General features: G+C 30.9%; 1 protein-coding gene and 1 long non-coding RNA gene across 3 annotated transcripts in view; one reads left to right on the forward strand and one right to left on the reverse strand.

Annotated features, from left to right (window-relative positions):
- Window positions 1-6,444, forward strand: part of LOC106677594 (uncharacterized) — a 20,210-nt gene extending 13,766 nt beyond the window's left edge. The window contains exons 2-4 of the long non-coding RNA XR_001342625.2: window positions 1,691-1,763; window positions 5,667-5,820; window positions 6,088-6,444. This is a non-coding gene — a long non-coding RNA (uncharacterized lncRNA). The remainder of the gene's footprint in view (window positions 1-1,690; window positions 1,764-5,666; window positions 5,821-6,087) is intronic.
- LOC106677591 (TOG array regulator of axonemal microtubules protein 1) overlaps window positions 1-18,494 on the reverse strand; it is a 124,746-nt gene that overhangs the window by 45,827 nt on the left and 60,425 nt on the right. The window contains exons 3-8 of one of the 2 annotated variants that reach the window (XM_067045965.1): window positions 16,169-16,519; window positions 14,261-14,383; window positions 12,624-12,828; window positions 9,180-9,248; window positions 7,643-7,766; window positions 7,471-7,555 (exon numbers count right to left, since the gene is read on the reverse strand). In XM_067045965.1, the coding sequence (XP_066902066.1) occupies window positions 7,471-7,555; window positions 7,643-7,766; window positions 9,180-9,248; window positions 12,624-12,828; window positions 14,261-14,383; window positions 16,169-16,519 (957 nt within the window). The remainder of the gene's footprint in view (window positions 1-7,470; window positions 7,556-7,642; window positions 7,767-9,179; window positions 9,249-12,623; window positions 12,829-14,260; window positions 14,384-16,168; window positions 16,520-18,494) is intronic. The other variant, XM_014415616.2, reaches the window with a different exon arrangement.

The following is an 18,494-nucleotide window of genomic DNA, read 5'->3' on the forward strand; positions in this document are numbered from 1 at the left end:
ATAATTACTTCAAAAGTTTTCTTTATTCCTAAATACTATTAATTTAAAATTAAAATTTTATAATACATAGATCAGTTAATACCCTAAGTAGTCACGTGGCTAAACTGTCTTAAACTAACCATGATAACTAGATTAAAAATATGCACCATGATAAGGAAATGACAGTAACTCAGAAAAGTCCATTCAACAGAAATTACAAAATTGTATTATGTGCACATGAAGTAAATTTGGAAGAAATATTACGCACAAAATGTTCAACGCAACAGACTGAAAAGTGAATCACTACCTACTTATCTCAAGATTATCTTAATTTAATGTTATTTTAATAAAGTAAATTATATTTTAAAAAATTCAGCTAAAAAAATTGTATAAAGCTCTAACATGCTGGATCAAAATAAATAAAAATCTAAGCGCTGCTGGTCTAAAGTCTAAGACTATCTCAATTTATTGAGAAAATTCGTTAAATTTTGTAAAAATAAAATGAAGAAACTAAGAGATTTTTGAAAGAAACTTTAATACAACAGATGTACAAAAAATTAATAGAATTTTAGAGGAACAATAACAAAATAATCTTTACTGGTGAGCTGGAGTCTAAAAAAATTATTCTTTTTTTGACTTATTAAATTAAAAATTAATGCAAGTCCTTGATGTAACATAATGTGAGTGTATTTTAACTCATTTTTCATACTAAAAGGTTTTCATAAAATAATAATTAAAGACCGAAATCAACAGACAAATTTTAACTTTTTAAAAAAAAAAAATTAACTTTTTCATGATTTAACATAAATAATTAACAATACTTAACAGAATGGGGAAAAAAAGTTGTTTAGTATCTTGTTGCTTAGTATATACAAAAACGAAAATACCCATAAAAGCAAAAAAAAAAAGAAGGATTATATTGGAAATTTGCAGATATCTTTTGTGTAATTTTTACTCAAAAAAATATTGTATCTAGATTTTCAGATCTGTTACAAATTTTATTTTCTTGCAACTATTTAATTTGCAGAATATTAATTAAAAATCTGATAATCTTTTTATTATAGAAAAAAAAAATTAATTTTTGTAATACATTAATGCTATTTTCAATTTTTATAAGAACCTCAATATTCATAAGGGTGTCATTCCCTAAAACGTTATAAGTTTTATCTTCTATAATATATTAGTTAATTTTTAGTAGGTATTTATGTATCATAATTTGAGATATTGCAATTAATAACAGTTTCCATCGTAGATTATCAAAAGGAAAAACAATTTTTCCAAATAACAGTCAAATCATACATTATTGTTAAATAAATAGTTATGTTTTTGGAAAAAAAAATTATCTATGATAATCTAGTTCTAAAACTGTTAATAAAAAAAAAATGAAAATGGACTTGGCCGGTTTTGGAATGCAAACAATGCCTTATCTATTTGTTTGTTATATCAGTTTATTTTTTATATTAGAAGTTTTAGGTTTATTTATTTTGAATTTAATATATAAATTGTTATTTTTTCAATTAGACATGAAATATCAGATTTTTTTAGTGTAATAATGAAACTTAAGTGAATAATATACTTTAAGATTTCAATTAAATTTATTAACAAAATATTTGCTAAATACATGCTACGAAATTGAGTTTAAAAGAATAATTTATATACATTAAATAATTCTAAATGCAAAGATAATTTAATTTATAACCTGTATGCTTAGTGCTGAAGGACTTTAATGAATGCTAACCTGGAATGTTGTGAAGAGAAGAGGACGGAATCCTATTACCTTACAGGTGAGCATAATCTCATCTACTACGACTGTCACATTACTGAATTTGTAATGGACTTACTACTAGAGGAAGCAGTTCAAAAGGCATTACCCCCTGATTCAAATCAATACAATACATAGTTTCCATGAGCACCAATGTCAACTCAATTTTTCTCCATTCACTTTATTGGTCCTTTAATATTTAACCCGGGCTATATTTAGTGGATAAACAAGGGATATTCCAATTAAAGAAATTTATTCCATAATTAAAAAAAATAATAATTCTACAAAATAATTTATGTTGTTGACTTTTTTGGAATATTTTTTAAAAATTTTATAACTTTTATTGAAATAATATAATCTGCCACAAAAGTACTAAGGTTGTAAGTATTCAATCATACCATGTATAAATATTAAATAAAAAAATAATAATATTCAAAATAAAATAAGTATAAACTAAAATGGATAATAATAATGATAAAATAAGTAATATATGTACATATGCAGAAAAATATTAATTCTCTCATAGCTGCACCACAGATATTGAGAGCCCCAAAATAATTAATTCACTATTTCTTTTAACCCTAATCAAAACTGAATTACTAAATTTAAAATAATTTCAAAAACCATCAGTTTTGTAATTAAAGCATCAAAATCAAAATGTATAACTGGTTGTAAATTTCTCTTATTGGACTATTTATTATTTTTGATAAATGAAATAGTTTAATTTTAAGTATGAAGAATCAATCAGAATATGAAATACCAGTAATTTTAGAAATCTGCAAAGATATTTAAGGCTTGTTATGTCAAACCCTGGTAAGTTCAATTTTTAAAATTTTGTAGAAGAGAAAAAAAATCTGAAAATGTAAATTTCATATTTTCCATGAACACCAATGTCAATTAAATTTTTCTTCATTTACATTATTGGTTCTTTAATATTTAACTTAGCGATATTTACAGGATAAATAAGAGATCACCGTATTAAAGAAAATTATTTAAAATAAAAAAATCAACTTAAAATTTATATAGCCAATCTAATTAATTAATTTACTATTTCTTTCAACCCTAATCAAAAATAAAACATAAAGTTTAAAATAATGTGTTCTTTTTAAGGAAAAATCCTCACTACTTCTATTTCTTTATTTGATTTTTGAACCACGTTTCAGACATCCGTCCGTTATCTAGTCCCATCTACATCAGAAAAAATTAGATTTTAACAACTTTTACATTTACTTTTAAATTTATATTATTCACAATAATATTTTATTGAATATTGATAATAATTAGTAAATGAACTGAGAAAAGCCAATTATTTTTCTATAATCATCTTAATTATTCAAAGTTAAACATCTTCTTTTTAAAAGGAATTTGTCTCGACTTCTAAAATCAATAATTTTTTTGTTCATTCCTCCTAATGTTTAACTATAATATTAAACAACAATTTTTATTTAAATCAACTATCTATTTCAACAAAAAGGACAACATTATTATAGTCTTTGGGTCTTTGTGTGATGCAATGACCACGAGTGCTCTCAGTGGCGGATATTAGTAACACTCCACTGCAACTTTTCTTATCTTGGTTGTTTAGTTACTTGTGTTGTGGTGTATGGGAATTTGTCTCTTTCCTTTTCAATTGTCAAGTTACTTTTGTTATATTTATCCTGAGTTTTTATCATTCAAATGATAAAAAATTGGGAATAGCCTCATATGAAAGAAAATACAGTCAAGTATTTCCAAATTTAGGCCCCAGATACTGTTTTTTAATTTTTAAAGAAAAAGAAAGAAGCCATCACTATTTTTTGATTTTGTCCAGATAATTAATATTTACACAAATATGTACAAATTGCATTTGTTTCATCCAAGCTAAGATGCAACTTATTTTGTTGACAACTTTTAGGGATTAAATAAATAAATAATTTATTCTCCAGTGGTTAATACATTAAATGTTAAGCTTAAGAGATACTTCGAGCTCGTGGAAGGATGGAAGGATATGTGTGTTTGTAAACCATGTGTATATAAAATGGGAGTAATAGATATAACTTAGTTTGTTATTGATATAAATAGGAAGTAAAGTTGAAGAGAGAGATCTCCAAGGCAAACCGTGTGAGAAAAGTATTGATCATAGGGAGGTTTGTAAAGAATAACTGTTTTGGAATGGAGAAACAAGAAGCAGTAAAACCAGCTTTAAGGCCTATTAAGCAGGTAGTTTGGAGAGAGATCTACTAAATCAATAAATTATGAAAAATCAATGATTTCTAGGACCATAACTTTTTGTTTGTCATGAGGGAATTAAGTTCTGGTATAACTTTTGGCAAGATAGAAAGAATTAATGAAAGCATTGTGCTCAAGAAAATCCATACATTATTTTGTTACTGGTCCTAGTTTTATAATTACATTTTTCTAAAGTATCCTCAGTATTAATAAGCAATTTTACATATTTACAAAAATATTCAACAGTACAAATTTGAGTAATAGTATAAACAGCATAAAGAAGATAAGTTTCCATGTAAAATACAGCAAATTTGAAAGTAGGACACAATATAATCATATGGATAGAATATACAAGAGGACTGTAAAGAAAAAATGTAAACGGAAAGTTAAAATTTATGTAATCCTGTATTATGTAATCCTGATGATGAGGAAAAGTTCCCAAAATGTTGAAAAAAGAAATAAAGATAGTAAAAAGGAAGTATAAGTTTCATGAAAATTAATATTTGTTTATTTAATTATATCCATGAATCTTATACTAGAAATGTTCAATTCAATTTTATTTTCAATAAAAATAAAACTGAAAAGTTAATTGATTTTCAATTAAATTAAATTAAATGTATTAAATCTTTAGTGATTAGTAATTTTCAAAAAACTTTTTGATTAATAAAAACTATAATAGTTCCCTTTTCTTTATATAAAAAAACCGACATTGTGGAGTCCTTCTCCGTCTTCAGGGACAGTATCCTACAATTTTAATGATGCAACAATAAATAATAATTATTATTAAAATAAATATGATTATATTTATTATTTATGGTTGTAAAAGATCGACTTTGAAGACAGAGTAGAACTTCAAAATGTCAGTTTTTTTATATAAAGAAAAGGGAAATATAGAAGTTTATATTTATTAAAAGTTTTTTGATAATTATTAATCACCGAAGATTTATATTACGTTTATTTAAGGTTATTTCGACAATTTGTTTTTGTGAATAACTGTTCAGGCTAGTTTATATGAAAAATGGAAATAAATAGTATTTTTCAATGTAAGAAAACAAATAACTGTTTATCATTGAATTAGTGGTTTGAAAATTATCTTTGTCTATACAATGAAACCTCCCTACACCAGACAGCCATGGGTATGATAGATTTGTCAATTGTAGAGGGGTTTTGGCTGAGAAAGGGTGGGGTATACAATTGCTTATTAAAAAATTAATACATACTTATACTATAATAAGTTTATTATTAATTACGTGTTCTATTATTAGTCATAATTTGTATAAGAGAATTTATTATTTATTTGTAACAGTTTTAAAAAACAGAAAATCTGGGTATTCTGAAGAAAATCACTAAGGTAAGGTTTAAAATGTTAATAAGATATGAATACTTTATAGAAAATTAAATATTCCTATTAAAAAATGCATTACCATAGGACTCTTAAGAATAAATCTCTTATTAGATGAGAAATGCTAAATAGAGGAATAAAAAGAATAATTTTTTTTAAGACGGTGTTTTGGCTTTACGTTTTATATATATATATATTTTTTTTCATAATTTATAACATCTTATATGTGTCCTTTATAGATTTCTCACTTGGTGAAGAAAATTTAGCAGTTCATGTCTACTAGTAGGGTGTCTATTGTTATTATAATATTATTCTTTTATTATCCACATAAAAACAATTAGTAGATAATGAATAACACTTTGCAACTATTTTCAGAGGAAATGCTTCAAGCTGGATGGACAATCCAAAGCATCAGAAAGAAGAATGTATAATTAATGTAAAATTAATAAATAATGTTTGAAGTATGAAGGTGTTTCACTAGCCCAGAGAAAAACAATAAAAATTCAAGATTTTTTAATTAATAGCGCAGGTACAATTAGAATAATGAGAACTTTAATCCTTTGCACTCGAAGTTTTTTCATTCATATTACCAGCGTAATAATCTGCAAGGCAATAACGTCATTTTTCACCACAAGCAAAATATCTTATACACAATAGTTTTTTCGATTTGTCTTTGTCCTCATGTTATGGACTGAAAATTGTCTCAAGAGCGGAGCCCTCGAGTGCAAAGGGTTAAACTTGTAAAGTGTTATTTCTATAATTCTAAGGCCAATTTTGACTTTTTTTTCTATTACAGTTTCAAAGAAATTGAGGCCGTTGTAACTGAGGGAGTTGAAGCATCATCTTAGCAACCTCATGCCTGCAATGCTGGTTCAATTTCAGTCCTAGTCTGGTTGACTTTTATTACATGGCGGCCCCACAGAATGAAAACTCTATTTGCCCACTCTAGTTAAAATAGGTTTGTTGGCTACCTATGAGATAAACCCTCCTCTTATGTCAGAAATTATCAAATTGAGGTAGATTAAAAAAAAAAAGTCAAAGAAATTAATGTAGTATTTAACATTTATAAGTTTCTCAAGTTATAAATTATGATATTGCAATACATGGCTGATCTTGAATTCAATTAAACATTATACAAAAGATCAGACAATGAATATGGTAAATAAATACATTTATAAAGGTGCTATGAATACTTATGAATTATTTAGATCAAAGTAAAATTATTTTTTCAAATACACTTAGACAATAAAAAATTTTAAGATTCTATTAATGTCATCAGTTGCATATAAAAAATAGATAGAATACGATGAGAAATGTCTGCAGAATGAGGATATGTATACAAACATGAGGGTAAGTAGGATTCTAATTTCCAGGAATAATTCAAGAATTGGTAGGATGGAATATTATAATGTATCTTCACCAATGTATAAAATTAATAATATTGGAATCGTTTGCAGTTTTAATTGGGTATAAAAGGCATATTACTATATTAAGTATTTAAACGTGAGCCATTATGCACAAATTATTAAGAGAAAAATAAAAATTGTAATTTAAAATGAATAGATATCAAATATCTTTTAAGAATAATAAAAGGCTTGGCAAATCTTATGTTTCATTGCTGATACCACCAATCGCTATCTACATGTAGTTACTCGATGACATCTGTCTAAACTCAAATCCACATGTCTACTCTTGAGACAATTCTCCCACCTACTCTTCACACTACGGATTAGATATTAACTTGTCAGATCAGTGTTTATTAACTTTTTTAGGGATACATTCATTACTATTTTCTCCAGTCTTACTAGCCCTTCTTATTGGTAGTAATGTTATAACACGAATTATATTTACAGAGGACAGTTCATGCAATTCAGTATTGAGTTGCTTTTTAAATTCTCATCAACTTATCCTTCTTCAGCTTGAATATTTTATTCTGAGTAATAATTAAATACTAAAATTATCAACTTTTATATTTTACAAAAAAAAAAAAAATTGGATAGGAAATGAGTATAGACAATTAATGTCTGTTATGATTATAAATTATATTATATTAAAAATGATATTATAAATAACATAGATCTCTAAATAACATGATAGCAATGCTTGCGAGGGTTAATGGTAAATAAATTAATTAAATTGATTTTTTATGAACTATCTGAAACATATTGTTTTAACTTACATAATTATGACTATATATGAAGCTTCTTTGTGGCGGAACTGATGTCCCTACAGCCACCATGTCATCCCTACTCCAACCACTACTACTGGAAGAGAACAAGCAATAGTTTATTCAAGATTAAAATTTTTCATTCATAAAACAAAAAAAAAATCAATGCTAGAATTTTGTTTACCTAAATGTATCCCTGGAAGACACAGAATAAAAGTCTCTTTGAGCCAACTCCATCTGCGATCTAGACCTGACTGATCCGGAAGACAATGAACCTGAGCCTGATAAAACCCAATCCACATCACGCCCTGCATCATAAGGATTTAAATATGACAATTACTAATTCAATATTAATGCTTCTTTATAGTAACTTATTAGTATGCAGTTTTCTTCATTTAACTCTGAAACAGTCTACGTGGCTCCTCATGGTTTTCATGGGATTCTTAAAGCTCAATAATAAGTTTATAAGAAGTTCATCAGAGGTGCGACTCCTCCTGGACCAGCTTCTTAATTTATATCTACAGTCAGCTATGTCCACACCATCCCAAAAAGTTTAATTTGGGGCCAATTAAAGAGTATCTTAATTGTATGTAGGTTCATAAAGTAGTGAACATTTTATTTAGATTCATGGATTATGGTTGTATGAAGTTAGCAGGCTGTTCAGAAGGTAGATCGGATTTCTCGGCAAAAGGGCATCCATGTTCCAAGCCTCCAGATGGTTGGCCCAACATACTCACATAGATGTTTGAAAATAAATTATAAAATAATTACTGAGTAATTTATATAATAATTTGATTAAGTAGAAACCCTCTCCAAGCAAAAATCTTTTGCCATACTTCTTTTCTTATAACTTGGAATCAATTGTGTCAGTGTCAATATTTAAAGGGTAGTTATTTGTAATGAATATATGAAAATATATAGTTGTTTTGTAATGAATTAATATAAGAAATGTTAGTAAATTTACTAGTTAGGCGACATATTTATGTTCAACTAGAGAAAGCATAATGAAAAACAAAAATATTGTCATCTTCTAGACTATCATTTTTAAGCTACTTCAAAATAATTCAAAATTCTCGTCACTATAATTAATTCATCTCTGCAGTATTCGATGATTGATTTCCAGTTCCGTAACAGCACTTACAACTCAAGTGATGTTTTATTACTTTTTGATGAAATGATTTTACTGATGGACTAATAATCATTATGACAATATTCTTTTTTCTATGCCCAAATAAAAGAACTATACGAGGAAGAGGATATTTAAGTTCAACTCTGAAAAACAAGATCTGTCAGAATAACTTCATGGAGCATAATGAACATTATTTATCTAATTTCATAACAAACTGATGTAAAATGGTACTTTAAAAAATCTCAAATATATTACTAAAGCTATGAATTAAGTCTAATTTTTGTTATAAAAAAATATTTTAAATACTTTATTATACTTAAAGCATGGTTTGAAGAAATATGTCACTCAAAAATTAATAAACTAGTGAAAATCAATTGAAAAAATGCATTCCAAACAATCATAAGAATCTTGTATAAATAAATGGTGCTTATTTACATCTACAGCATGCACATTATAAACAAATGCATTGTCACTTACATAGAAAAAAAGTATTATATGAATAAATTACTATATAAAGATTAAAAACTACATCTTTAGGCATGACACACATAAGCTTCACAAACCACTCTAAAAATGATATATTTCCACTGACCCAAATCTTGTTTTCGTCTATCTAAGACATCTTTGTTGGGCTTGTTTTCCAAAAAATATTCTGACAACTCTGTAAAAACGTCGAAAACTGCTTAAATAGAGCATTTTCAATTTTAGCCAACCTGTTTTCTTGTACAATAGCAAATTATGTCAATTACCTACATACTCAGCCTGCATATTTTATTAAAAAAATTATAGGATTTCCAGCTACATTCTTATAGAAGATTTATCAGAATTGCAGTGTTTTTGCTATATCTATGTTCACTTTCGCGAATATTTAGATACATTTATATTCAAATAACCCAGAACCTATGAATCATTCACTCAATTAAGAAGTAAATGGAAATAATTATGTCATGATAGCTTTAACTAGGACTTGAATGTACCTTGACAGGATAGATCCCACTTCAGTTGTAGGACATCAAAGTTTTTGAAAGATTTCAGTGTTATTATAACTCTCATTAAAATGTTTTTCTTCTTACAGACTCATTAGGATAAATTTCTGTTTAATCTGATGTGGACTTTCAAATACTCATAACATATAACTTTATTTACCAATATTATCTACCAACTTTGTACCAGTCTAGTTCAAGATTTTGCCAAACGGGACTTTTAAATACCTATTGTCAAATTTTTAGTTATGTGATATGGAGAATGAACATCAGAAGACATATATCTGAAAGTTCAAGAAATAATTAGAATAAATAAAGACCAATTGCGGTAACTAGCGGTGTAGTCGTAAATTTTCCAGTGTAGGAAAGCTTACCATCTTCTCAGAATTGAATAACAACGGACAATCCAGAATGCTCCCATCCCTTTATAAGGTGGTTTCCGAAGTGCTCACCGATTTTTAGGCTTAAAGTCAGTGTGTATTTATTTGACAGCTATTTAAAATCGTTGAAACCCATTCAACCATTGTTGAGTTATAGCTCAGAAAAAACACGGGTCCCCCATTAATATACAGGATTTTTGGAAAAAGCAGAGCGCGCTATTCCCAGGCGTCCCACTACAACACTGGTAACTAGGAGGTTATGAATCCAACATACAGAAAACTATCGTTGAATCAGTAGTTTAAGGGGCCTCTACAGGTTTGCTGATGTGATTAGTTATTTGGATTGGCTAGTACAAGTTGGTCTGAATTTGTCGCCGGCCTGCGGGGTGTCGGTTTTTGAGAACAAAGGGCGCTCTCAATTTGCATTGTTTTAGAACAAATTGAATATTTGTGCTCTCAGTGTTTTAATTAGTTGGAGAATTTCCTCAAACCTTGGAGTCAATAATTACTTGGATTCAACTACTCTTGTTTAAGGCTGCATATTTTAAAGTTCTATCGTCTTGGTGTAAATACGTTGCTTCAAATCTTGTTACTTAACTTTAGTAGTTTATTTTTTATGTAACATAGCACAAATATATATTCATGAAGACATATCTCTGGGTAAATAATGAAAAAGTTTGTGATAAAAATTCTAGAACGAAGGTTGAATTTATTGGTTATTTAGTACTACGAGAGTGAGTCAATCATTATACGCAATATAGTTATAAAATTTTATTGTAATCAAACAGGAATATACATACATATACAAGTACATCATTTTTCGACATGGTCCCCTAGCTTTTCAACGCACTTTCTCCATGGTTGTACAAGCTTCATGATGCCCTCATGAAAGAAGGTGTTTAAGGTTGAGCTGCGAGCCTCCGCTTCTTCCATTGCTTCGTCCTAGGTAAATCGATGGCCCCTTGATATCTCTTTGAGTGGATCAAACAAGTGATAGTCAGAAGGGGCAAGATGGGGACTGTATGGAGGATGAGGCAGTACTTCAAAATTGAGTTTCTGGAGCGTTTCAGCAGTATGTGGACGGGCATTGTCGTGCAACAACACAACACCTTTTGACAGGGGTCCACGGCGCTTGCTTCGAATTGCAGGCTTTAGCTGGGCAGTAAGCATTGGAGGTGTTTTCAAGATTTTGTTTACTGCTGCTCCCAATGCTGAAACGCTGCAGAAACTCAATTTTGAAGTACTGGCTCATTCTCCATAGAGCCCCGATCTTGCCCCTTCTGACTATCACTTGTTTAGTCCACTCAAAGAGGCATTAAGGGGCCGTCAATTTACCTCGGACGAAGCAATAATAGGAGTGGTGCATTCCTGGCTCGTTGCTCAACCGAAAACCTTCTTTTATGAGGGCATCATGAAGTTTGTACAACGATGGACCAAATGCGTTGAAGAGCAAAGGAACTATGTCGAAAAATGATGCAGTGTAAGTTTCCTATTTGATTACAATAAAATTTTATAACTATATTATGGATATATTGATTAACTTACCCTCGAGTTTGAATGGATCTTTTTCATCTTCAACTTACATTGCTCATATTTACGTCCCCTTTTATTTCGTCTATCTTTGTTTTGTTCCTTTTTGTAATGAACCTAGAGTAAATTGAATGTGATAACCGGAAAAATTCAAAATGATAAAACAAACATGAGGTCACCGACATTTGTTGTTTTCTTTGTTTACCAATCATTTGTACAAGTCTTGGATTTGTTTTTCTTTTAGGAATCGGTAAGGTCAGAGGTATGATATCTCTGTATATAGGAGACGTTTACTATCTGTTATTTAATAAATAATTAATTTAAATAATAAACGGTTGAGTAATTATTTACAATTTGTTTTTACAATTACAATTTATCACAATTACAATTTATGCAGTTACAACAATTACAATTTGTTTTTAATGATGCATGCTGTCGCAACACTTTTCTTAGTACCGAGATATTTCAAATATAGGTAAGTGAAAGTACAAATCAACAGCTCTTTACTGTTGAGGAATACAAAAAATAGGGAGCAGCAGAGCTACATCACTAAGATTAATACTAAATCATTTTAAATTGAGGGGTGGTTTAAATCCATTATATTAGGAACATTTATTTATATCAAACTTTAGTTGTGAATGTTTCCGTACAAAGAAATTCATTTTTCATTTACTGTTCTGAGAAAACATCAATTGAAAAATTTAATAAGTTAATTGACAAATTTAGTCTATTAAATTTTATATCCAGTCCCTGCTTACAGCAATATATATTTTAGGATCCTTACTAATCACATTGAAATGTATCAGTGTGAGTATAAGAGAGACGAATTTCTCGAGAACGGCTGAATAAATCTTCATTTTTGATGAACCAAATTATGGGAAATACCATTTACTATAAACTTCAATGTTGTTCATATTTACGAATAAATAAAATTAATGTGGGAAATCCCAATTTTCGTCGACGTAGCGCTCCGAAAGACTCCTTGAATTTAGCTTAGTCGGTGAACAGGGTTACGCTACCCAACCTCCTCTCCCTGTCCAACTAAATAAATAAAGAATCTAGTTAGGCCGAGGGGCTGAGGTAATGATTGCAGGATACAAATGTGAAGAAAATATTTCTTGATGTAACAGTTGGCTTCCTCACCTGTCATCGGAGGTATATGAAGCGCATATAGAACGAGTCCTTGGGCTGAAACAACAGGTAGCAATCGCCTGGAGAGCCGAGCCGCCAGTGCTTCGGAGAAGTCAGCTCCACCCTGAGCCGCTAACCTCTCGGGAGTGAGGATGAGCCTTTGCCGAGGTATATACTGCGCTAGAACTGCCAATGCCTCCAATATCGCCTGTCGGACCTATAATTCAAATCAAAGAAAACATCAATATAACCAGGAAAACCTCTTTTATCAAATTAAATTATAATAAAACATAACAAAATTTTAAACATCAAAAAATCATAAACATACATTAAAAAAATTTTATAGAAGCAAACAGAAGAGATATTCTTCATATTTTTTAAAGGTAAAGATATATTGAGAGAGGACAAGTAGCTACCCTTAATAATTATAGTACAGGCTTCCAATAAAATAATAATTAATATTTCAATAGTCAACATCATATTAGCTACATAGTTAATTTGAATTAATTTATAGTCCACTTCCAGGATATGAGAGAAATCAGGTAAAGATGTACGTGGAATGCGAGTTCAGGTGGCATACTGTCATGAAGGGGCTTCAAGAATAAAGGTAGCTCTTACCAGCCCGGCCTAATATGTTCCAAAATCGATATAGAAGTATTGTGGCTCGTGCATCATAGGTAATGATCATATATTCATCCATATCTTCAATATATATCTTCAAATGATCATATATTAGATATGGAGGCAACCATGGACATACTCATTGAGAGGACAACTAATTTTAATTGATTAAAAATTAATTTTTTCCCAACAAATAATTGTAATAACTAATTAATCACTCCAATAATTATATATAATTTTGGTTTCATTCGCCTTTCCCGTGCTGAAATGTCACAACTTGAATAACTAAGGTCACAACTTCCTCTCCCCCTCCTAGATTTGATCCTGGGTACACCCTTGGTTGTAACATTGGAAGCAAATATTCGGCAATGTATATCGGGTGAGGCTGAACCCTATTATGGCCCTATGTAAATTACGACTCAGCCTCTCTAACGCCTAGCAGAGGAGCCTATAGGCAAGTTCTCTCAAGGGAACATTCTATTTACTCGAATTCTTTAAGCTTCTGGAACAGACTCATGTAACACAATTGTATTTCTTATAATTTTAATTCATGATTTCCCTTATTATAAGACATTAGTGACAAGTAGCAAATTGCCTGTACTCATAAAATCCAGCAGTATTTCAAAGATTACCATTTATTTTTCTGTGTTTAAAAGAATGATCCTGAATCACAATATTTTATTTCTACATGGACCTGGAACAGAGCCTATAAAGATTTGAATAAAATCCTGTAAGATAATTAAATGAACTTCCATTAGATTAACTTTAGATTTAATAGGTTTTTGTCCATTTGAGGGATTAAACACCAAGCTTTTCCAAGGTTACAGAAATGATGCTTAATTTTTTCCAACTCAGTGCATAAAATGATGATGATTTTGATTTTTTTCAAATTTATTTAATTAGTAATCATTGAAATTTCGAAACCAGATCTTGAATCATGGTCAAAAAAGTAAATATGAAATTTAACCTTTTATATAGTTAGATAAACACAATTACTGCTAATAATAATAGCTATATTGTAAACATACCCTTCTTTTTGGTTCTGTAGGGGCCATTGCCATCACCTTGTCGGCGAGGAGGCCAGGATCGAATTCAGTCGAAGGGTAGGTCATTAAGCTGTAGAGTAGCCCTAGCAGAGAGTTTTCCCTCAGCTATAACAGGTTTTTTTTAAATTAGATTATTAGTCATAGTTTTAACATATAGCTTATTAATAATATAGCTCAATTATTAGTTTTAGTTATAACATATAGCTTATGATTAATATAGCTCAATTATTAGTTTTAGTTATAACATATAGCTTATGATTAATATAGCTCAATTATTAGTTTTAGTTATAACATATAGCTTATTAATAATATAGCTCAATTATTAGTTTTAGTTATAACATATAGCTTATGATTAATATAGCTCAATTATTAGTTTTAGTTATAACATATAGCTTATGATTAATATAGCTCAATTATTAGTTTTAGTTATAACATATAGCTTATTATTAATATAGCTCAATTATTAGTTATAGTTTTAAATCATAGCTGATTCATTCAATAAAAGAAATATGAATTTTTATTCTTAATTTTAACCACGACTTATATAACATTTAAATTTTTTTGTATTCATTATGTGTCCAAAAGTATCTAATAAGAATCATTTATAAGTTCTTTGAATCTATACATAAAAAAAATACTGTGATTCTAACTGATGAATCACTGGGAATTCGGAACAGTAGAAGGAAGGGATGACTGTTGGGAAGGAATCAGGACCATAGTTTTTAATTAAAACCCATCTAACCCACCTTTTTTCTTAATACTAAGTTATAGTTGAATCAATGAATTAAACAGTGGATGAATGAAAAATAATTTTTTCTCTGACTAAATTTCTTTAAAATTACATTCATACAAAATACATTTGACCAAATATTAACGAAACTATACTTATCAATTATCTAGTGGTAGATTGCTGTTATAGATATACAAATTGTTTACATCAATGAGGTGAATAGAATATGAACTATCTAGGTGAAATAATATGCGTTGTCTAAAGTAATAAACAGAGGAAGTGAGAAACAATTGTAAAAGGAAGTAGCACGAATGAAAAAGGATTTGAAGAAGTTGGCAGTTTAATTAAGAAATGTATATAAATCATCTATTATATTACATATTGCGTTTAATGAAAAGACAGAGGAACGCAGACTAAGGAGATCAAGGATATAGGAAGGTTTTTTGGTTCCGAGGACCTGAAAAACAAAAAAAATGAAGATATAAAGGAGGTATTACTATCGGAAAATAGGATCTCATGAAGCAATTCATTGGTATCTTCAGTCTCTTCTATAGGCTAGCAGATAGTTCTCCATAGACCAAGCAACCGTAGTCGAGGTGGAGAAAAGAGAAGGGAACTGAAGGGGATTCTAAGAGGGATCAGGCGTATTATGAAACAGAATCACGGAATTTAAATTTTTATGTGATTTGGAAATTATGGTTAATCCAGGAAAGGTGCTTATTGAGAAGAACTCTGAGATTTTGTACTGTTAAGATGAACTGCTTGTTTATGAAGGTAACGTAAGGGAGAGAATTAGGGAGGAGCTTAGAACCGACCAGGATGGCCTTGATTTTTTCAACTTCAGCCTCAAATAATTGTTTAACACCATTGTCTTAATACTATCAATATCTTCTTGTACCTTTTGAATTACTTCCAGCATCTCGGTAGCAAGAAAGGATAGGTAAAGATGGAGGTCATCAGCATATTTGTGGAATTGTGAATGATAGAAGGAATTAGGAAGATTGTTGATGTAGATATAACTTGGTAAAAGGGTAGATATAGGTTTGTGAAAGTAGAAACACCACGTATTAACTGAGGGGATGAGGAAGAATGTTTATTAAGATAACAACTGTCAAACAATAATAATTTGTTTGGGATTGACGACAGGGTAACAGACGAACCTTGGAACTCCTGGATTGGAGGCACCTATCGCTGGTGAGAACTTTGACAACTGGCCGGGGTCCGACAGTTCGACTTAGGCCGTGGAGAGCAAGGGCTGCTTCGAGCTTAGCGGCCAGCGGGGCGGAGCCGAGGCGGCGTGCGATGGCAGGGACCAGCCAGGGCAGGAGGGGCTCCAGGGCCCGCGGGGGCAGGCGAGGCATTATTCTGCCCAGTGTCCTCAGGCTGGTCGCTAGCAGCCGGGGCTCACCCAGCCTCCACGAGAGATAGACTACCACCGCCCTCCACTCCTTCTGGCTCAGCCGCAGCTCCGGCAAGGTTTCCAGTCCCCGCTCCAGGGCTCGCCAATTCTCCTGCACAATATAAATAGTACATTACCATAATTTAAATTATTTTTACCTGTAACTACAAGTAATTGAAATAATAAAAACAATCTTATCATTTATATTTTACTCTAATAGTACTTTATTTGATAGCTGAGTGTAGTAGTAACTCATGCTCACAATGGACGGGTTAGATATTTTTTCTTTGTTGTTTATTATAATTATGAGGTAACTCAAGCAATTAGCGAATGCCGGGAGCAATTTCTGGACATCTCCCGATGCACGGAAGGTGTCCACTTTATCACCACCATTGTCTGGATGGGTTATTTCATGTGTCTCAAAGTACAAGTATACTGGTGCGTCCTTTAGACAAATTGAAACAATCCTTGGAGCAGCTCATTAAGAATAATTCAGTGCGCTGTTTCTATTTCTTGTGTTGTATATTCTCGCTTTTACCACATGGAGCAATCAGCAGGGACGTTGAGAAACCACTAAATCTCGATAAGGTGGAGTGAGACAAAAGCGATCCTAAGTGTCATTAGATGAGTTCCGACTTTCAATAATTTCCGACTAAAAAATACTATTTTATTGTTTTTCTAAATTTACAATACACCCTAAAGTTTTTCCAAAATTTTGTCAACCAAAGTTTGTTTATCAGTAGCAAAACCGAAATGAAAAGCCATGGGTTTATATCACAGATAAATATCGTACGCTAATTCGATTTTTCAAAAGTTGGGACCCTGCAGATGACGAAGTGGATCTTCACTTCTTCAGACTCGAGGTGCCCTGGGCTATGGAAGGTTGATTACTGAATTAGTACATTTACAGGTATTTTTAATTTTTTTAAATAACAAAAATCGATCCGGGTTTCTGGTTTGGTATCATTATAAACAATGGGTATTGTGATTCGAGCTGATATGTCTGCCAAAACATTTAACTTCGGGGCTATAATTAAAAGTCATTATTCAAGGTTGTTTGAAGCCGAGAGAGTTAAGGCGTCTCCTGAAAAACCTCGAGTTTGCAGCGGCGCTGGTTTGAATCCGGCTGTGTGGGTAACTTTTATTTCGTGGCGATCCCAAGGAACCTGACCCTCTCCCACTGTGGTTAGAATAGGCTGATTACCTGTAGTATAGTTAGTATCGTTCTTTAATAAGTGAAGAAGCTTCTTCATAAACTAGCTTTGAATGCATTTCCACTTATGGGTAATTGCAAAATCGTCAGAATTGGGCACTACAGAACGTAGCGGAATCCATAATAGACTGACATATCCTACAAATTTGTTACCGAAAACTTACTTATTACTCTAGATACTATTTATACCGTTGACCTTCTAATATTTTTCCTTAAAATGTTTATGTAATAATAATTTGCCAAGTATTGTAATTTCTGAATATTTGTACTCCCTCACTACTTTTATACCCTCTTCCTAATGCCACCATGTATGTATTATTGTTAGCTTTCTTCCTTTGGCTCGACTAAAAAACATTATTTTAGATTTAGTGACGTGACTCAAAGGAATATTGCATGTGCTATTTTTTGATACATGTAGCTTATAAAGTTTTAGATATATCTAAATGAAAGGACTAATCAATGTGTATTGCGGCCATGTACACAGATTGCACTCCGATTAATCGGTGCACGCTTGGATTAAGACTTGGACTAAGTGGGTCAGCGCCTATTATCTTCCCAGTCGTGACATTAATGTGGCTGCTATTTAGCTCCTATCAGGCCTGATTCATGAAATTATAACGATATGGGGCTATGATGATACGCAGAACAGACCTTGACGAGACTAATTAATTATACTTTAGTTAATTAACCGGTGCCCTTGGTTGCAAAGACAACACAAAACATAGCGACCTTAGTGTCCTCGCGGTGTTGAACATCAGAGCTCGGGTCGATATAACTCCTCATTGAAGCTGCCCAGCCTTGGGGGCCCATAGTCGTTATCTTTAGATTTCCTTAATGCATCAATCCATGTCCTTCCCATCTGTAAGGACCTGGA

This window comes from Halyomorpha halys, unplaced genomic scaffold (genome assembly GCF_000696795.3).
Source record: "Halyomorpha halys isolate HHAL.00 unplaced genomic scaffold, Hhal_1.1 Scaffold104.1, whole genome shotgun sequence".
Taxonomy (NCBI): domain Eukaryota; kingdom Metazoa; phylum Arthropoda; class Insecta; order Hemiptera; family Pentatomidae; genus Halyomorpha; species Halyomorpha halys.